Here is a 20,937-nt window from a genome sequence, read left to right on the forward strand (position 1 = left end):
AAAAATACCGGACTAACAGTCCCTGATGGAATTTCAAATATTTGAAATCTCATGTCAAATTGAAACTTGACTTTTTTTAGAAAAAAAGATGTTTAAAACTCCCTGAAGATCTAATAGAAGCTGAACAAGATCCGCAGATCTGCATAATATATGCTTATGTATTAGAGCATCCACAAATCTACTAAAAGAATAAGCTGCTAAGCAGATCTAATTCAAATCAGTCGCTAATGTAAATAACTTATACTTCAAGTAATCAGACTTTAGCAACACTAAGATAATCTGATTTTGCACAGATCATTAACTTGTAGCAGTTAACACAGACAGAATTTGGTTGTACATCAGTGTAGATCACTTCTATGTCACAGTTTGATTTCTGATATAATGAATGGTTATACTCAGAATGCAAATGTTCTCAGCCACTCAATCACTTTTTCCTCCACACTGGTATCTATCAATGATACCTGCACCTGACTTTCAATTTAATCAAAGTCTTTTAAACCGTACAGTATGCAGCTGCTCCAAGAGCAAAATATGTGTGAGAGACTCCATGCCACTTAAGCAAGGAACTTGTTTCTTTCTTTATGAAAATGGAACTGACAATAAGCAATAGACAGATATTTATTCTTGTATAAAGAAAAAGTTCTTTACACAGAAAGCTTTGTCTTATGTGACATGTAATTCTACCCCTTTGCCCTAAAACATGCAGTTCCTTCCCCCATCAACAATTAGGAAATCTTATATTCAAAAAAGCAGGCAAATTGCATGGACGGCTGTTATTTTCCTCTTCTCAGACCAAAGAAGTCTAGATACAAATTAACACCACATGGAAGGAAAAGCTAACAATTCTCTAGAGATGGATAAAACACTAATCAATGTCAGGTAACTCCACAGAAGGGGACTGAACTCGAGAAAGAAAAGTTTTGCTCATCTGTGTGAAAAGAGTAATCCAAAACTCGTAAATATTTTTCTTTAAGTGTTCTAGAATGAATATTCTTTCCCTCTGCAAGGCCATAATAATGTCAGCTATTAGCCTTCCCTCTGTTTTCTTTAAAAATGAACAAAAACTGAATGGTTGCCACTGTAAGACCCTATCCAACCCTTTACCTGCAGCAACATCAATTCAAATCTACAGAATCTACAGAATAATTGTTTGACCTTAGAAAATGAAAAAAATGAGTATTTCACAGGATCACAATGCAAACACACAAACACCAAATGAACATACCTCTTTCTTGGTAAATGCTATTAGAACAGTCAGTAGTACCCGGGTAAACTTGACTCTGCTGAACACAGCTAAACACTGTTGATGCTGTAATAAAAAAATACTGCAAATTACTAAGCAATATGCATTAAATCCTGAAACTTATTAAAAAAAAAAAGAAGAGATTTATTGAAGTATGCTCTATAGTCTTAAAAATATGGTATCTAGTGTGATTCTGAAGAAAAGTCATAGAATTTATAGACGAAATCTGTACTGCAGTCAGAAAAGCACTAACACAAAAAATATTAAGATACTTCAGGTAAAGCACAACCACTGGCTGTATAGCTATCTCCTATGCAAATGCCATTCAAATCTCAGCTTAAGTGAACAACCACAAAGTATTAAACCGATTTGCTCTCCTTTTTGCTGAAGATCTGTGTTAAAAGTAATTTCTGAAGAAAATAACATTACTGGGAAAGGAAACCCATACCCTTCTAAATCAACCACATCAAGTACATCAATCATCACTTTTTCTGGAAGGACCTACACTGCTTTCATCTTCTCTTCCTACTTTCTCCCTTGACAGTGAGGCTGCCAGCAGCAGTAAAAGCTGCTGGGAAGGAACTGAGGGAAGAAGGTACAGGATAGATAAGATCACCTACTTTGCTAATGGCTTTTTCTTGAGAGGTAGGTGCGTAAACGGCAGCACTGTAGCAGCATCACTATTCTGCCGTTGGGATCGATCCAGAACTCTAGCCCTTCAGAGCATAAAAGCCTACCTGCTAGCCTGGGATTTGCTCAGGGCCACGTTTAGAGCAGCTCAGATACGACAGCAGTGGCAACACTGGTGACACATGTTTTTCACAAGCTGGTAACTACTGATTAAAGTAACACTGTACTAATCCATGAAATCCAGAAAAAAAGTAAACAATTCATTACTTCAAGTTCAACTTCTGGATCTCTCTCTTCTCCTTGTCGACTTCGAGTGCTCTAGAAGGTAAAGGAATTTCAAATTATTTATTAAAAGTTGCAAAGGGAAGCTACTGATAAAATCCCTTTACCCTCTCCAGAACACCTACCTGTTAAATAACCCTAAAAATCAGTTCTCAAGTTCAAAACCTCTTAATATATAATCTAGGTACTTGAATAATCCAAGACTCTCCTATACTAATGAGACCTATCTCAGTCCACTGTGCAAACAGACAAGGAAATTTACATTTTATATTGTAAACTGTGGTAAAGGAAGATTAAGTGACTTCTTTAACATCACATGGTACATCCGTGTAAGAGCCAGAAGTTAAATACATACTTTCTGTGCCCAGTGTTATCTTCTACATCATGATTCCACCTATTACTAGTGAAGCAACTATTACAGAGTTTAGAAAAGTCTGAAGACTTCACCGTCTAGCTAGAAGGCAAACTACCAGCATCTTGCACAAACCATTACGGCAGTTCTTCAAAAAAACCCACCATTTAATGATACAAAACTGCCGCATTCTTCATAATCCAGCTCCCTCCTCCAACCCTATGTTAAGTACATTTGAAGTACAATTGACAAGGCAAATGTGAGAAAAATACCTTCACTCGTCTTTGCATGTCATCTTCTACATCTTTTAGCATACCTGGAAAAGTCACAGTACAATTAAAAGCTGGGAAGCATTCCTAGGTACACCTACACCACTCAGGGGAAAAACGTTTTCAGGGGAAATCAAGTTTTGAAGTGCTTTACATGCCCATTAGCCAAAGACTAGACAAAAAACAATCTTGTGAGGGATGGTGGGGATGTCTTGCAACAACAGATAAATCAGAGTACAGACCAAGTGATCCAAAGCTAACATGTTTACAACTTTTCTCAAAACAAAGCAATAGAAAGCTCAAGTATGTATCAAAAATAATGCATCAAAAGGCTAACATACATACTTATGTATGTACCTAATAACATACGTATTCTTAGCTTCAGAACTACTAGATTGCTTTTTCCTCAAAAGGAATCTGTTTAGAACACAACAAATTGCGAGGCAGAGAAGCAAAATTCAAGCAGTGCACTATCCAGTGGTTTGTATCTATCTCAGACGTGCATGAGCTCATGCCTAGGCACTTGGCTGGCACATCTAAAAGCACTTCTTCTGTTTCTCAGGCATTTAACAAATAAACAGCTGAATGTTTTCTTCAAGGAAAAATAATGTGATCTCTTTTTACCAAGCCATCAGTTTTCACAAGACTAATGAAAAAAACTTAACATCTGAGATTCCTACCAATTCATTAGGTTTGGTTGAGAGTAACCAACATGCTCAAAAGAGAAAGAGCCTGATGGACAGATACTCAGCACAAACTGTACCTGTAACTCTAAGATCTGTCACGCTGTTGGCCATTTTAAATCCGTAAGTCATTGACTGAAAATCTTCCTAAAAAGTAAAAATCAAAGAAACAATACATAGTGAAATATAAACAGTAGTAGTTACACTTTCAAGTTGGGGCTTGGGGTTTTCTTTTTGTTTGTTTGGGGGTTTTGGGGCTGTTCTCTTGGTGTGTTTTGTTGTTGGGTGGGTTTTTTTGTTTGTTTTGGGTGTTTTTGTTTAACTACACCAACTATAAAAGTCCAGTTTTATTCTGCACAACTGAATGCATCTGTGGTTTGGGTGACTTTCCTGCCCAAATCCAGCTTGGGATAATTATTTTTTGCATAAATCCGTAATACCATTATGCCCTTCATAATTTTCATCAAGTGTCACCCCATCAAAATGTTACCAGAACTATGGATCCAAAGCACTATTTAATCAATTTTAGATATAGTCAGTAAAAAAAGTGATTTGTCCAAGCTCAGAGTAAACAAAAATTGCTCTGAGCACAGAAAACCAGACTCTTGATTCCATTGCTAGATGGACATTTCAGGCAAAAGACAACCATGGTTATGTAAAGTAGAAAAATAAAAAATTAAACAGGAAGAAAACCAGAAGTAAAACTGATTTAAAATGGTTAGCCACAAGACTTCCATTGCTATTTGAGTAAACTACTCATGTGATTCCAATACTCAGGCAAAATACAGAAAAAAGCACGCAACACCTTCACTGAAGAAAACTGCATTTTAAAGAGATCAAGTCTAATACTTTTAGGAGGATGAGCTGCTGCTCCTACAGTATCCTCAAATCAAACAGTAATAAATTTCACTAATATACTGTTTTATTTGCATTACAGAGCCTACATATAATGTTACATATTTAATCATAGGAGATACTGAAACACACACCTCCTCAAAAACAGCTGCTTTGTTGACCTTTTCTCTGGCAATGTCACAGATTTTTAGGATCCCTAGAGCAAAAGCCTTCATAGCAGGATCTTCTATGAAGTCTGGATTATGAATATAAAGGCAAGTGAATACCGTCTGTGCCAAGGAATGTCCCTCTAACCACGTTATCTAGGGAAAAGAAAATTAAATGTTTTACTCATGACAGCCAAGGCCTCATTTTTATATCTCCATTCTTTTTCCATCTTACTGTGTTTTATATCTCCATTCTTTTTCCATCTTACTGTGCTTCAGTGACTCATTAAGGAAGTCCCTATCATGACAACCTTCCATCTAGCAAAAAGGGTAAGAGAGGTCAACCTTTGACCTTTGTCCATCTACTGGCTGTGGCAGGCAGTCCATTACTAAACCCTAAAAACTATCACATTCTGCTGTTGGATAAACCTCTTCCACAAAGTTCAGCTCTCATCTCCGTGAGTTAGACATGACATTAAGTTAAGAAAACATTAGATTTATAAGCTTCCTCCATATAAATACAGAATGAAAAATGCAGTCAGACACTAATATACAGCAGGCAGCCAGATACCATATATTTAAAAAAAACAAATTATAAAACCTTTTTAACATTATTCAAAGTGCTACCAGTTCTCTTCCATAGTGATTTCTTAAAAGAAAAAAACCCAAAATCAAAGTTATGTCTCTTATAATAGCCAATGCAAATATCTAAATGGAAATTAAAATACTCGAGTATGTACTTTCTGCTTGGTTGATTTTTTTCTTGAGTTCTACTTTTTTTTTCTTTTTCTAAACTAAGATTAAAGGATTATATTTTGAAAGCAAAACCATCTAATATTAAGAGCAGAGAAATGCTTACCAAACAACAAAAACATGTATCCATTATTCCTACCAGCTCAGGCGAAGTGAGATCCTTTATTTTAATGGTGCCATCCTTAGAAAACAAAGGAAGAAAAAAACCTAAGGACTATGGAAGCCTATAGGTCAAATACAACTTATTATTTGTACAGCTGGAAAGGAAATTGCAATTTGGTTAAGACTTCAGAATATTTGTACACCACTAGCTTTATTGATCAGCCTCATAATGTACCTCAAATTCCGAAAAATTTTGCTTTCCCATCATTGTGTTGAACACTGACCAAACATACAGCTATTCAAAGAGAAAGCTAAAATAAAACTTCTGATTTATGAGTAACCAATAGAAGTTTAAAACCAGTTAACTGTCAACATTTAAATCACAGAACAACTAACAATGACTGAACAAGGAATAATCTGCAGGACTCATTCTTTGAAGACTGCTTTTTACACTGCAGATACTTGTACAGAGTTTTACTGCCTTCAAGGCCAAGAAGGCAGCAATCCTACTTCTTTCATTTTATTTGTCTTTCATTTTATTCTACATGACTTAGATGGCCAATATTTTACACAGAGTTCTCTTAGTCCATTCAAAACAAGGTCCATGGTAAAAATTATTTTTTCTTCTGGGAGTGCATTTTTTCCAAAATAACAGAAAGCCTTTCAACCTCCCTCCACCAATTTATCTTCACCATGCATCAAAAGTCAATCATCACTGTCAGTGTTGTTAAATTAGCTTCTCTTCAATGCTAATGAACTGATTAGTTGTCTAAAATAATTATATTGTCTGTCTCATAAAGTGTTAATTTCCAGCTTTTGTAAGGAAGCTGGTTTCCATTCAGCTTAAAGAGTGACTAACCAATACATCTTCATATAAACGACAGATTTTGGGGAAGCACAGGGTGACTTGCAAAAATATTTCTGACATTTATTTATTTGAGGTATCAATACCCAACAATTTCACAGTACTTTTCACTGGAAGAGTTAGCATCATTGTGATAATGTAGGTAACAAAAACGATAACATCACAAGCTCTTTCTTACTTAACTATCCAAAACAAAAAACAAAAAATCAATTTTAAGTAAAGATTGAAAACATTAATTATGTTGAATTGTGCTTAACTGCAGTTTGATAAAACTATATCATACTTTTACAGACAGTGTAGGCAAAAACAGGAAAGTCCCACGAACCTTAATAGCTTGCTCAAAGTTAAGAACCTTTCTATTAACTTGGTTTCCAATCATACCAGCATCCATCTTGGGATCCATCATTTCAATGGCAGACATGGCTTCAAAAAGACCAAAACTAAGAACGCCAATAAAAAAAAAAATGTTCTGAATGTAATTATTTTATTTTCTACAAAACAGTCTTCACAAACCAATGTAAAAGAACATACGATGACCAACTGAGTACACTGTATTCTGTCTACAGACAATTAGGTAAGGTATGTGAACATTACTACACTGATCTTTAGAGACCATGGTTTTCAGGAATTTGAGGATCTCTCAACAAGTAAGAAAGAAAATAGAAGTAAACAGAAGTAAAAGAAAACTCTTAGCCTTCTTTTAAAGCTGAAAAACACTCCTGAGCCAAATATCCCATTACTAAATCTATGCACACTTGTTTCTAAACACCTCATAATGACATTGTGTCTTTTTAAAGATCACACAACATAATAAACTGATATTAACTGAATAAGCTCATTTTTATTATGCTACATCCAAAAACCCAAGTAAGATATGTTTCCCACAAACTAATGACAATATACATGACACAGGCAATAACATACACTGACTATACCAACTTTGTTTAAAATGGGCATGTTAAAAAAACTGATAAAAAACACCCCCAGCACGTGACAATGGATGTCTTGTAGTCATGGCACAAAAGCTTGCAGGAGACCCACGCCAAAAGAAGACTGGCCTACAGAAGAAGGGATATAGTGCCTCACCTTTGGTACATATGATATTCATCAGAACTGATGCACAAGCCTTTATTATATAAAAAAGGTTATTGTGTGTGGCATGTTCTAATTCTGGAAAGCATATTTGCTCTGAAGTGCTCTTATGTATAAAATTATACCTCAAAAATGTGCTTCAATTCTACTGAGTAACTAGTTGGTGACATTCTTGCACACGTTTTTAAGCAGGTTTGCATTTAACGGTGTGCTTCTGTTTTCTGAGCTATTAAACAAGCACTTTTTGCTTTATACAAGTAAACGGACTTGTGTGGCTACTTTAATCTTTAAAATATTTTAATCTCACGTCATTCTTTAATGAATTCACTAAGATTTTAGCACATGCTTTTTTCTGAAATATATTTTCTTCTTAATCTGTAGAGCTCTCAGTTTCCGTTTTAGCATGTCATTTAGGACTTATGTTAAAGCACATGGATTGTTTACCCTAAACTTGTTAGTGACATTTGAGGCAACCAAATTTAAATGCTTAAAAGTCTTTCTGTCAATTTTTTAGAAAAGTGCGTCCATATAAAATAGTTCAGTAGGCTTAGTAGTGTCAACAACAGTGATCATAAGATGTGATATAAACTTCTAAACTACACTGATTAACTGAAAATGTAACGTTATACTGGCACCATGAGAAATGTTCAGCATTCATACAGGTCCATCATATACTGCTGAGGACAAATGATATTCTGAATACTTCAACTATTTTATTAAGTTTAAAAAAAGCTTAGTTGATACTGCATGACTTGCTTTTTAGTAAGCATTAACATATTTGCACTAATCCTGTCTGAAAACCAGAACTATCCCACAGGCATACTTACAGCTTGTCATGAAGCAGTTCTCCTAACTTCAGTTCTACAAAGGAACAGAACAGGATAAATAATTACAATCATCCTTGTAGTGCAACTTTTCCAGGATAGCCTTGTCACTCACCAAACTGTGTTATGCTCAGAGAGAACAAGGTGTGGGAAGCAGACCAGACACTTCTACTCCACCTTCATTTGCTGTTACTTACAGAGCACTTTCAAGACTGAAAGGCTAAAAAAACCCAGTTGTTCACAGTCTTTCCTCATCCCTCTGTTACTCCAACAGTTAAAGGGGTTTTAGAATTACCAAATAGTAGCATCTGAATAGCTGGAACACAGAACAGCAGTTTTCTGTGCTCCTTTATGCAGATGTCTAATTTTTTCCAGGGGAGTTTACTGAAAGGCTTGCTTTTCCTCATTATTTTTAATGAAGCCTTTAGATGTATTTGATGGGTACACAAACAGTATATCACTAACATACAGGAATGACGGCGTAAAGAAATTGTGTTTATCATTATGCAATATTGTGGGTGGTAAGTTGCAGTTTTATATTTATTTTTCCCTTATGTCATCATAAAATCAGTTGAAAAAATAAAGTCACTGTCACGGTAAACTAGCACTAATATCTAAAAACAGTAAAGGCACTCTTTAAATGAAAGCAACTGCGTCCCCGTGACTGGGATACATTGCATCTCCTCAGAAGCTCAGCCTTGTTTCAAAGATGAAAACTGATGCACTGACCAATTAAATGAATAAATCATTGGACCCTACAGATCCAAAAATGCACAGGAAAAAACAGTGTTGATTCTGCATGGATGAATGAGGTTTCCATTTGGCAGAGAAGATAGGAAGAAATCTTTGCAAAGAAAAAAAAAACAGGTGCAAAAATGCGTAAGACGGAAGAACACGATTTAAAAAAGATATTTATGTAATCTCGAAGAGGAAGCAAGGTGAGGTTCTTCTGATACTTCCAGCCTCACAGTAAGTTAAACACAGGGAAACACAGAATCAGTGTAGTCCATTTATGTGGAGCTTGAACCTGGATCAAACTATTGCTTAGAACACCTCAAAGAACTATGCTTAGTCCTGCAAAGGATTAAAAGTTTTCTCAGAACACAAGCAGTACAACTCACCTCTGCAAGCTTCTTCAAAATCCTGGGTTATATCTATCCAGCTTGTATTACTCTTTTCCATCTTGTCAGGCATACCGAGTTCCCATCCTGAATCATCATCTTCTACCGAAGCTTTCATAACCATGATACTGCACCTTTAAATCCGTATCAGAGACACTGCACATTATGCACAAATTAGAGAAAGCGCTTCATGGGAGTAATTTTTTTTCTTCTTTTCAAGAATCAGGTGAGAAAGGGAGACTAACTGATCTGATTTCATTTAAACAGCTACCGCTACATAAAACCAGCCCAAAAAACTTATTAATAAAAATTCCTTTAAATAAATGTTTTGTTATTCACTGCTTCTCTACAACTAGCTTGTAGGCTATGAAACCTCAAAAACTAAGGACATGAAAATTTTAGGACTACTGAGCCATAATAAGGTGTGTGTGCTGTCAAACTGGAAATAAAACAAAACAATGTCAAGAAATCCTCTCTTACAACAGAAGTAGATATCGCAATTTCATGGTGTTGTTTCACACTATTAGAAACACACATCCTCCCACTGCTCTGTGAAAGGAATTAAAAAGAGAGAACTATAAAACTGACCACACACAAATCTGTTATTCATACAAACTGTATCCAAACAAATATGTGAAAGTAGGCCTATTTCCTGCTGACATCTTCAGCAGAAAGTAATATCAAGGAGGAAATCTTAAAGGCGCAGGAGCAGGCTGTCCCCATGTGCCGCAGGTCGAGCAGGCGGGGGAGAAGACCTGCCTGGCTGGACAGAGAGCTTTGGCTGGAACTCAGGAAAAAAAAGAGAGCCTACCACCTTTGGAAGAAGGGGCAGGCAACTCAGGGGGACTACGGGGATGTTGTGAGGTTATGCAGCGAGAAGATCAGAAAGGCGAAGGCGCAGCTGGAACTTAAACTGGCTACCGCTGTTAAAGATAGCGAAAAAAGTTTTTATAAACAAAAAAAGTTTTTATAAATATGTTAGTGACAAAAGGAGGGCCAGGGAGAATCTCCCTCCTTTGTTGGATGCAGAAGGTAACCTGGCCACGAAGGATGAGGAGAAGGCAGAGGTACTTAATGCCTTCTTTGCCTCAGTCTTTAATAGTCAAGCTAGCCATCCTCGGGTTTTTCAGGCCCCTGAGCTGGGAGACACAGATAGGATGCAGAGTGAAGGCCCAGTTGTTGAAGAGGTGGCAGTCACTGACCTGCTCCTCCACCTGGACGCGCACAAGTCCATGGGCCCAGATGGGATCCACCCGAGGATACTGAGGGAGCTGGCACAGGAGCTGGCCAGGCCACTCTCCATCATTTATCAGCAGTGCTGGTCAACCAGGGAGGTCCCAGTTGACTGGAAACTAGCAAACGTGATGCCCCTCTACAAGAAGGGTCGGAAGGAGGATCCGGAGAAATACAGGCCTGTCAGCCTGACCTCGGTGCCAGGAAAGGTCATGGAGCAGGTCATCTTGAGTGCCATTATGCAGCAAGTGCAGGACAACCGGGGGATCAGGCCCAGCCAGCATGAGTTCATGAAAGGGAGATCCTGTTTCACTAACCTGGTCTCCTTCTATGACAAGGTGACCCGCTTAGTGGATGAGGGGAAGGCTGTGGATGTTGTCTACTTGGACTTTAGTAAGGCCTTTGACACTGTCTCCCACAGCATTCTCCTGGAGAAGCTGGCTGCACATGGCTTGGATGGGTGCACTCTGCGCTGGGTTAAAAACTGGCTGGACGGCCGAGGCCAGAGAGTGGTGGTGAATGGAGGCAAATCCAGTTGGCGGCCGGTCACGAGTGCTGTCCCCCAGGGCTCAGTACTGGGGCTGGTCCTGTTCAATATCTTCACTGATGATCTCGATGAGGGGATCAAGTGCACCCTCAGTAAGTTTGCAGATGACACCAAGTTGGGTGGAAGTGTTGATCTGCTGGAGGGTAGGAAGGCCCTACAGAGGAACCTGGACAGGCTGGACCGATGGGCCAGAGCCAACTGCATGAGATTCAACAAGGCTCAGTGCCGCGTCCTGCACTTCGGTCACAACAACCCCATGCAATGCTACAGGCTGGGGGAGGAGTGGCTGGAGAGCTGCCTGGCGGAAAAGGACCTGGGGGTGTTGGTTGACAGCCGCCTGAACATGAGCCAGCAGTGTGCTCAGGTGGCCAAGAGGGCCAATGGCATCCTGGCCTGTATCAAGAATGGTGTGGCCAGCAGGACCAGGGAGATGATAGTGCCCCTGTACTCGGCATTGGTGAGGCCGCACCTCAGATACTGTGTTCAGTTTTGGGCCCCTCACGACAAGAAGGACATCGAGGTGCTGCAGCGTGTCCAGAGAAGGGCAATGAAGTTGGTGAAGAGTCTAGAGCACAAGTCTTACGAGGAGCGGCTGAGGAAGCTGCGGTTGTTTAGTCTGGAGAAAAGGAGGCTGAGGGGAGACCTTATTGCTCTGTACAGCTACCTGAAAGGAGGTTGTAGTGAGGTGGGGGTCGGTCTCTTCTCCCTAGTAACGAGTGATAGAACGAGAGGAAATGGCCTCAAGCTGCACCAGGGCAGATTTAGATTGGATATTAGGAAAAACTTCTTCACCAAAAGGGTAGTCAGGCATTGGAAGAGGCTGCCCAGGGAAGTGGTTGAGTCTCCATCCCTGGAGGTATTTAAAAGACAGGTAGAAGTGCTTGAGGACATGGTTTAGTGGTGGACTTGGCAGTGCTACGTTAACAGTTGGACTCGATCGTCTTAAGGGTCTTTTCCAACCTAAACGATTCTATGATTCTATGATTAAGATTAACGCAGCAATGTTAAGCAACTTCAGATGGGAATATAAGTTTTAAACTTCACTGACTAGTTATTTCAAACTGCTTTTGTGCTTTCGCAACCTCATGAAACATGGGGCAGCCCTGAAAAATTTTACGTTTTGCCTGTCAGTCTGCCTCTGAGCTATCAGCAATGCTAAATCTCCCCTCATCTCGTTGGAGATCTTCCAACAGACACCTCCCTGCCCGGCAAGCTCTGAACAGCTTAATCAAAGTCACCAGGGAAGCTTTAAGCAAGGGCCCCGGCGACAGGAGACCTCCCAGCCATCAGCAATTAACACAAATAAGGGGGGGGGGGGGAGATATCAAACGCATTTTGAAAACTAGCCCAGGAGCCCCTTCGCCCCCCGATGCTCAGCCTCCCCTCGCCCCCTGCCAGTGTGTCACCAGTTCTCAAGCGACCGCAGGGAGTGACAGGCTCAGCAGGCTGCGATGAGGAAATACGTGGGAAACTAATTACAATAAATGGAAATCACGCTTGAGTTTCAGACATTAACGCCAGCGCAGCCAGACCCTCCCGCGCTCCCCCCTTTCGGCAGGCCACCCGTCCCCCAACCCCCCGCTGCCCCGGGCCGGGCCGCCCGGCGGCTCACCGGGCCCTGCTAAGGCGCGGGGCCGGCGGGCAGCCCAACTGCCGCCGGGCACGGCCGCCGGCCGCCCGCTGACAGGCCCGGCGGCTCCTCCGCCCCGCCACAGGGGAGGGGCCAGCGGGCCGCCCGCCCGCCCGCCCCGCCGCTGGGCACCGGTGCCGCGGCCGCCCGCCCGCCGCCTAAGACTCCCTCTCTCCGCGGGGAAGGCTCCGCCCGGCGCCCCGGCGAGGCGGTCGGCGGTCGCGCTGCCCCCGGCGGCGGCGGCGGCAGCGGCACGTCACCCCCCTCCCCACGCCCTCCCCTGCGCGGGGCAGGGGCCCTCACCCGCCGCGCCCTGCGACGCCGGCCCGTTCGCTCCGTCCCGCCGAGCCCGCCCGGGCCTAGAGCCGCCGCCGCCGCCGCCAGCACGGGAACCCGCCCAGTGTCGCGGCGCAGGCGCACAGGCGCTGCGGGGCCCCGCGCCCCGCCCTCTCCGCAGGGGCGCATGCGGGGGCGGGGGAAAGGGGGGGGACCAGCGCCGGGCGCGCAGGCGGGCGGCCGCGCTGCGGCCGGAGGGAGGGGCGGGCGGAGCCGGGTCCGGCAGCGGAGGCTCCCCGCCGCGGGGTGCCGGTGCCCCGGGCCCCCCGTCGCGTGGGAGGGGCGGGGGGGAGCCCCCCTCGGCAGGCCAGGGGGCTGGGAGGAAGAAGGCTGCGGAGGGTCCTGAGGCCCGGCGGCCTGCGGGGGCCGTGGCGCCATGGGCGGGCGGGACCCTGCCGCTCACCGAGGGCCGGGTCTCCCTCGCTAGGTCCTCCCCGAAGGATGGCCCGGCTCCGCCCCTGCAGGCACCTGCCGTGCCCCCTCTCAGTCCAGCCTCGGGGGCCCCCCGCTACCCGCCGGCTGCCCGCCGCCCGGCGCCGTGGCGACCGCTGGGTGTTGGGAGCGGCGGGCTGAGGGGGCAGCGCGGTGGCCGGGGTGGCCGGTGGGCTGAGGGGGCAGCGCGGTGCAGCCGTGCGGGTCGCTCTGGCAGCTTTCCGGATTCCGGTTGCGGAATCGGAAGCAAACTTGAGGCGGTTTTTTTTTTTTTTTTTTTCCCTTTCCGTGTCAGCTGTTTCCTCCCCTCCCTTCTGCCCTCTCTGTTTTAATGAAACATATCTGCTAGAGATAACCTAACAGTGTTTCTCTGCAAAGTTTACTCAGGTACTGTGCTGGTTATCTCTTGCCGGGGAGAAACCAGGTGACATAAGATGCTTAAGGGAACTCCGTTTTTAGAGATATTTGCAGTGGATTTGATCTTTATTATTTTTTTTTCAAAATGCACGAACTGAATGCTTCCAGTGTTTCTGGCAAAGATCACCAATGTAAGACAGCGGCTAATGTGCTTTACTAATCAAATAGAGGCTAGCTTAAGTAGATTCTGCCTCCAAGGTTATGAGGAAGTAGTTAGGTTTTAAAATGAAAATGCCAGCTTCACCCATCACCCTTTCTATTCAACGTGCTCAAAGTACAGAGCATTTGTAGTTGGGAGGAAAGCAAGAGGAGAAAACGCAGTGTGAGCTCCTGTCAAACCAGTGACACCACCTACTTTATCGGCAAGAATTGTCTTTAGTTCAATGGCTGTTGAAATGCCTGGTGGTTCACAGCTGCACTGTACTTACACTTAATTCCTGGGGTGATATGCAACTCCAGATAATAGCCGTCTTGTAACAATCGTAAGGTTATGGTGGCAAAGAGCAGGTCATTATTCTTGAACCTGATGGTGGTTAAAACATCCGTAAATGAAAGCTGGTTGTATCTTCTTTAATACAGAAAACAGTGATACCTGGAGTAGCACTCTGCTCTGTAGAAAGACTGTCGATTTCCTGGGGAATTCCATTTTTAGTTTCAAGAGAGAGGGGCTGTAGCCCATATTACAATCTGTAATAATAACTATGAAATTAACAAAAAAACCCAATGTTTAATGAAAATTAGTTTCTGAAAAGGTAGTATGTTTGAAGTTTGTCACAGATGCTTCTGTTAGCAAATACCTGTTTGTGTTTCTGTGCAGGCTGAATGGTAGCAATTATGAGCTGGCTTTTGTGAAGTAATCATGATGATCTTAGTCCAGTTCTCGGTGGACCAACGGAAGCATCGTAACTAACTGTAAGCAATTATCACATCTCTTGGCAAAAATACCAGGCATGAAAAACGAACAGCATGCTGGTTATGTGTGTGTGAAATGACCATAGCGGTTTAAAATGTTGACACATGTTCACTGCAGCAAGCCCGAAGCAGAGATGCTTTGTTTCGAGAACATCAAAGCACACTTTCACCCGACATGATACAATGAAGTGCATTGATAGAGCGCTGTGAAGGACTGATCTAACTTCTGGTACATGCAATACTTGTGTGGGAACATCCAGAGAAATAAAATCACTTTTTACTTATTTTTCGGTTACGCACACACACACACAATTATCTGGGGGTGGGGTGGTGTAGATTAGAAAAGTTACTAGTATTTAAAATGCCTTGGTGTTTAATACAAAAGTATCTTTCTTTTTGTTTTAGTCAAGCGTGTATGTGTAGGATCCACAAGGTAGTCCTCAATGTTAAGCAAAACAGAAAAGACAAGCAACCTCCAGATAATTGTTGGTGGCTGGGTCCAGGACGTGTTGTGTGCTTCCTTCTTGGTGAAGTGGGGGTAGATCAAATGTAAGAATTATGATGAACTTGCTTCAATGTTAATTATGGAGTACCTTTGTACCTGTAATACAGTAAGAACACATCATTATATACTTGACTTAAATAGGCTGCTTTGTTTAAGAAACCTTCAGGTAACCATGTACCAGTTTAGGGTGTAGTCAGTTGACTGCCTGCTATTTTTGTCTTTCCAAAATGATGTTTCATTAATTTTGAAGGTACTGATGTATTTTGTATGAGTTTGTAATACAGAGTGTCTATTTTTACACTGCAGAAACTCATACGAAAGCATGAATTTTTTAAGGATACTTAAGAGGAGAAATGAGCAAACTTGTCATCTACTGTTCAGCTTAAAAAAAAAAAAAAATCCTGTAAAAGGAATTTTGACCAGCATAAGCAAAAAGGCATCTGCAGTCTTTGAAGTACTGTGTGCACAAAGGTCAATTAAATCAAATGGAAAAATATAATTTACCATTAAGTTTTGCCTGTTCATAATGTATTCTCCTCATACTCTGGATGCTATTCTTAAAACGCGCTAAATAAATGGAAGCAGATTTAAGAGATAAGTCTCCTTTGCTTGCTCTAAGGATCAAGAATCTTAAGTGTGTAGAGTTACATATTGACCTGTTTGTACAAAATTACATCATTTGTTTATCATTTTCTGAATAACACAGAGAACCCTCCTCTCCCTGAAGAAGTGTCTTGAGTCCATTGTGGGAAGAGAGGTTACCTGCTGCAAGTTACTTTCAGTTACCTTTCCCTCAGGACGTAGGTATCTCATAGTCACTTTTGAAGATTATTCTTTACCTTTTGCTGTGCTTAAAGTATGGCTGATTTTTCAGGAACTTACCATTGCTTTGGATCCCCTTGTTAATTGAAGTAGTTGGTGCAGGGAGAAAAGGGAAATGGACATATGTGAAAGTATGCAAATAAATAGAAAGAAGGTGACCTTCAGCTGGGCCAAAGTCTATGTTAATTCTTGCTGTTCTTTAATGTGCCTGTATAAGAAGGAATTTACCAGAGGCTCTTCCAGATTAAGGGCCTGTTTAAAAACAAAACAAAACAACATGACAAACTGCCCCAGTTTGCAGCTTCATAGTACTTAGCTGACAGCTTTGTCCTAATATAAGCTGTCAAAATCTGGTGCACTGATACAACTAAAAATACCTCTGATAGTAGTCAGGATGGGAAGAAGTAGCAACCTGTTGCCCTCAGTGCACAAATTAAATGGTATGCATAATTTTTTTTTTTTAAACTGTGAGTATGAAGGTTCTTGTTTGACTGAAACACATGAGATTCACTCTTGGTTTGGGTTTTTTTTTGTGTGCCTGTTAATATCCTGCGTGTATAAATTAAATGTGCTTGTCAGCAGACGTATGGAATAAAGTGGCTGACTTGGTATGAGCCTTTGAAACATAGTGCATTACTTTAGAAGTTTGTCCCCTTCCTACCCTGAAAAACAACACCCACTCCTTCCCACCCCCAATGCCTAGAACACTTAGATGAAAATATCCACCAGGGTACAAATCTATATGTTCTGAATTACGCTGTGCAAAGACTATCGATGGGTTATTTCATTTGTAGTATTACAAAAGCAAGAGTAGCTGAATGAACCACAGATGTGAAGTGGAACTGAAATGCTTTTGTATGCATTGAGATACACACCAACAGAGCACAAAAGATCTTCTCAAAGGTGAAAAAGAACAGAGGCTATGTTGGAAAAGTACCAAGTGTTCTAATGGTTAGGGAGGAATGACATAGCTAGAGATAAAGAGCCAACAACAAATTCTTCAGTGTGTATGTAGAGGCAAGTGTTGGCTTTCAAATGAGGGAGTGATTGTTTTTCAGAGTTAAGGAGAGCTGGTGGCTGTGTTCGTTATCTGGAACTGACTGGATACGTTCAGTACATAGGAGTACAGAAACAGGCAAGGCAGATTTAATTAGTACAGGATAAGATTTAATAGGAAACAATGAGTAGCCAGGTGATAATTACAAAGGAAGAGGATAGGATCTAATAATGCTTACACATTGCTACCCATTAAAGTATTTTGAAGAGCTTTTTCTTCTTGCTTTTCCTGCTTCCAGAGGGGATAACCATTAGCTTTTAAAATTATTTGTGATTATTTTAGCTGTATGGTCTGCTCCTGGAAGTCATACTGTACTGCTTACATAGTAGTAAATGTTGATTTAACAGACTATAAACATGCAGTTGTGAGTGGGGCGCCTGTCTTTGAAAACTTGTGCCTCTGCATAAAGGTCAGCAACCTGTTGCTCGATTCCTTGCTTGTATTGCCTTGTCAAAATTACTAAATGAATGCAATGTGATTGGTGACACACAAGCTGCCTTTTTAGCTTATGATGCTGGACACCTCTGATGTCCTTGCCTTTCCACATTGCGTATAGATTGACATATATTTGTTACTTTTTTTCTAAGTGCTTGGACTGTCCCTTAAGAAGTATGGTCCTATGACTGAATTCCCTACAAATACCAAAACCAGTGACTTCATTTTGTGTGGAACCTGTTCTTCTCCACAAGGCAGCGTTACTGTTGCTGCTATTTTCAGAGAAGAGTGCCTGGCTCCCCATCAAGCTTTCACTTAATGGCAATATAGTTTGCCACCACCTTATTTGCAAAACACCACAGATTTATAATTTTCTCTGGCTAAATAAAATGTTAATTGTTTGCAACAGTCTTTGTGTGCCTGTTAAAGATTTTACTTGAAGTGTTGTAAAATTTTGTGAAATCAAAAGAACAATGAACCGTTACATTAAATTCATAGCATCAGATAAATTTTTTAGAATTGTATTCTGTTTAACGTGATTTTTAAGTGTATCTTTACAAAAGATGCAATGGATAAGCTACTTACTTTTGCACACGGTAATGTGTTTAAAAACAAACAAAGCTAGGGCAGATTCCTGCAGTCACATATAAGTAAACTGCATCTGAACCTGTGAGAATTATTATGTAAATAAGAACAGCAGCGGCCTGCTACTGCATTTGTACACCAGAATCAAGTTTTCTAAAGGTAAACTTGTTCTCTGTAGAAATAAATCCTAAACTTGGAATCGCTTTATCTGCTAAAAAAAAAAAAAAAAAGAAAAATCTAGGTTCAGTAAATCAATGACCTTTAACTTCCCATAAACAGATGTATTGCCAGTAAAAATAGGAGTTCTGCACAGAACAATCTTTTGGGTGAAATAATTAAGATAAATGCAGCCCAAAACAAGAAAACTTTTATCTTTTGCGTTCTTTGTTTACATTAGCAGTGAGAAAAGTTAATGGGTTTCAGTAACCAATACAAGTATTTGTATTAGGCACGTTACTATCACTTTTTTTTTCTTAAATGAAATGACACTTCTGGCCAATCTTAAATTAATGAGATCTGCTATGTCCTCTTTCTTCAGTAGAGAATTCTCATATTTTTAACTGACTTATTTTTGTTGTATGCCAGGACACATACAGAGCTGTTTAAAAATACTGCTTTCTTAACTAACTTAAGTAAACCGACCTTAGCTTTAAAAAATTTGAGAGTTTTTCCCCTACCCCCCCCCCCTTATTTGCTCTTTACTTGCCAGAGCCTGCCTTGACACTATTTTTGTCTTTGCCTGAGTCACACTTGAGCTTATTCCACGTCTTCTGCTTTGCTGTAGACAAAGTTACACATTTAAAATAATCCCATGAATAGAGCTTCACAGAAAACTTGTAGCTGTACTGTTTGGTGTTTTAAAGTATTCTCTCTTAATCGTCATCCAGTGTGACCGCTGTTACGGAACAAGCGAGACTGTTCCTACCCATTGCCAATGTGCTGGTGAATTCCCGCGTTCTGATTCTCTGCATTCTTCTCGTTCAGGCTAGATGACTGGAGAAACCTGTAAGGTAGGAGAGGGAGGAGTCTCCTTCCAAATACGTGTGTACTTTCCGATCGTAACCCATAGGTTTACAAGTTCTAGGAAGCATAATTAATGCTGAACTATTTGCTGGAGAAAGACCAGGTGAATAATAAAATGAAGGACAATGAAGGTTATATGCCTTCATCACTCCTATCCATTCGTGTCAATACGGTGGTAAGGAGACCTAAGAAAATAATCAAGCATTTATGCAGAAATTGTATGATAATGGACTAAAGAATTGGTTATACCACTTTAAACTTGAATTAACTCCACCAGAACGCTTGACTTTCCTGATTTAGTGGGTAGAAATTGGCTGATGCTAGTTAGCTAGGCACACTGTATTTAACCAGATCCCTAGACAGGAGGACTGGTATCGCCCATCTCTCACAGCTACGCGCACGCAGTCCCCTACGCCTAACTGTTGCGGTTTCGGCTGCCTGGCCAGTAAAGCAGCTTTGTTCTGCGTGTGGAAGGTACAGGTGCGTACGTTGTCCGCGCAGATCATCTGTGGGCCGTTGCATGGATGGTAAGCAGCACGTACCTTTCTAACGCTGTAACGCCATCTGAGTTAAAGGGGTAACAAGCAGTAACTGTAAACAATTCTTCAGGTGAATCAGCCCTAAGGAAGGGTTGCCAACGGTCACCCAAACCACACAGCTACTTCCTAGGCAATAGAAAAGTCTCGGGTATCTTTGTTCCTGTCTTTGGGACTGGAATAAGGTATGGTGTGTAAGACAGTAGCTGCAAGTGCTGTAGCCAGGTGTACGTAGTTTGAAAGGCAAGGTGCATAGAAGTGTGTACCGTTTAAAGGCCCCGAGATCTGCTTTTTACTGAGTAAGAACTGGAATGGGTAACTGGTGTTACACAATGTTACTGGGAAATGAACCTTGCGTACTTCTATGAGGGATTGTGCCTTTATCATAAGCTGTTATTGGTAGAAATGAGATTTGAACTGGATTGCAAATCATCGGCCTTCACTAAAGGGCTGCTTCTCCTTTGTAAGTTTTGTAAACTATCGGTATAAAGATCTGACCTCAGAATTGTTAGCAGTTTCTTCATTTGAGGAACTTCATGACAAAGGAAATGTCACTTCTTGGTTGCTAGACCTGAAAAAGTGTCGGGGAGGGAGATTAAATTGCCCACTTTCGTAAGTCACCACTGATACTGAGTGGCTCAAAAGCAGGCACGTAGGGGTTAATTTGCCATAAAATGTAATGGTTTTCAAGCAGATGAAGTAGTATTTCCCTTTTGCAAAGATTTGGAGGGGAAAGCGGGGGGGGGGGGGGGGGAAGAGAACGAAGCCTTTGACTTGTACAAATCACTAATCTGAGTCGTCTTACTTGGGTCAGCGCTTCCTCAGCGCCCGAGGCAGCAGGGACCCACGGCCTCACTGCGGTGGTCGGCGCTTCCCTGCCGTGCGAGACCGGGTGCGGCCGTCGCGCTGGGCAGCAGGGACTGGGATTCCTTATTCCTCCTGGAAGCGCCCCAGAACAAGGGCGGCTCCGGCGCCAGCGGCCGGGGCGAGGGGGCACGCCACCGGCGGGCAGACCCACGCGGCTCCTCACGCTGACCCCGCAGCCGTGGTTCCCGGGTCGTGCTGCCGCAGGCCGCCCGTGTCCTCCCTCGCCACCCGGTTCTGGCCAGCGGCCAGGCGCCTCGGTGGCCGCGGGGAAGGCCCGCAGCAGCGCGGCACCCGAGGCGGGCCGGGCGAAGGCAGCCCGCGGCCAGGCGAAGGCCGTCGCGGCTTCCCCTCGCGGCCGCCGCCGCCGCCCGCAGCCGCCGGCT

The 20,937-nt window shown here is 42.2% G+C and overlaps 2 protein-coding genes and 1 long non-coding RNA gene across 8 annotated transcripts in view; 1 reads left to right on the plus strand and 2 right to left on the minus strand.

The window, feature by feature from the left end:
* Window positions 1–13,065, minus strand: part of NAA35 (N-alpha-acetyltransferase 35, NatC auxiliary subunit) — a 30,676-nt gene extending 17,611 nt beyond the window's left edge. For 2 of the 5 annotated variants that reach the window (XR_015700976.1, XM_087741771.1), the window contains exons 1-10: window positions 12,931–13,065; window positions 9,218–9,351; window positions 8,100–8,133; window positions 6,506–6,620; window positions 5,320–5,394; window positions 4,449–4,616; window positions 3,540–3,606; window positions 2,780–2,823; window positions 2,141–2,191; window positions 1,226–1,309 (exon numbers count right to left, since the gene is read on the minus strand). Coding sequence is in view for 4 of the 5 variants with exons in the window: in XM_087741771.1 (XP_087597897.1) it covers window positions 1,226–1,309; window positions 2,141–2,191; window positions 2,780–2,823; window positions 3,540–3,606; window positions 4,449–4,616; window positions 5,320–5,394; window positions 6,506–6,620; window positions 8,100–8,133; window positions 9,218–9,341 (762 nt within the window). In the remaining variant the exon portion in view is untranslated. Of the gene's footprint in view, window positions 1–1,225; window positions 1,310–2,140; window positions 2,192–2,779; window positions 2,824–3,539; window positions 3,607–4,448; window positions 4,617–5,319; window positions 5,395–6,505; window positions 6,621–8,099; window positions 8,134–9,217; window positions 9,374–12,930 lie in introns of all 5 variants that reach the window. The other 3 variants (XM_087741772.1, XM_087741774.1, XM_087741773.1) reach the window with 3 other exon arrangements.
* Window positions 13,066–13,402: 337 nt separating this feature from the next.
* Window positions 13,403–20,937, plus strand: part of AGTPBP1 (ATP/GTP binding carboxypeptidase 1) — an 83,444-nt gene continuing 75,909 nt past the window's right edge. Inside the window, exons 1-2 of one of the 2 annotated variants that reach the window (XM_087741765.1) lie at window positions 13,403–13,943; window positions 14,630–14,724. The gene's annotated coding sequence lies outside the window, so the exon portion shown is untranslated. Of the gene's footprint in view, window positions 13,944–14,263; window positions 14,725–20,937 lie in introns of those variants that run through there. The other variant, XM_087741766.1, reaches the window with a different exon arrangement.
* LOC148050559 (uncharacterized) lies at window positions 14,723–20,697 on the minus strand. Its single transcript, XR_015700978.1, has 4 exons — window positions 20,493–20,697; window positions 19,054–19,131; window positions 16,112–16,303; window positions 14,723–15,325 (listed from the first exon to the last, which is right to left on the minus strand). It is a non-coding gene; the product is annotated as an uncharacterized LOC148050559 (long non-coding RNA).

Source organism: Nipponia nippon, unplaced genomic scaffold (assembly GCF_047370975.1).
Source record: "Nipponia nippon isolate SJK-2023a ecotype South Korea unplaced genomic scaffold, ASM4737097v1 scaffold_8, whole genome shotgun sequence".
Classification (NCBI taxonomy): Eukaryota; Metazoa; Chordata; class Aves; order Pelecaniformes; family Threskiornithidae; genus Nipponia; species Nipponia nippon.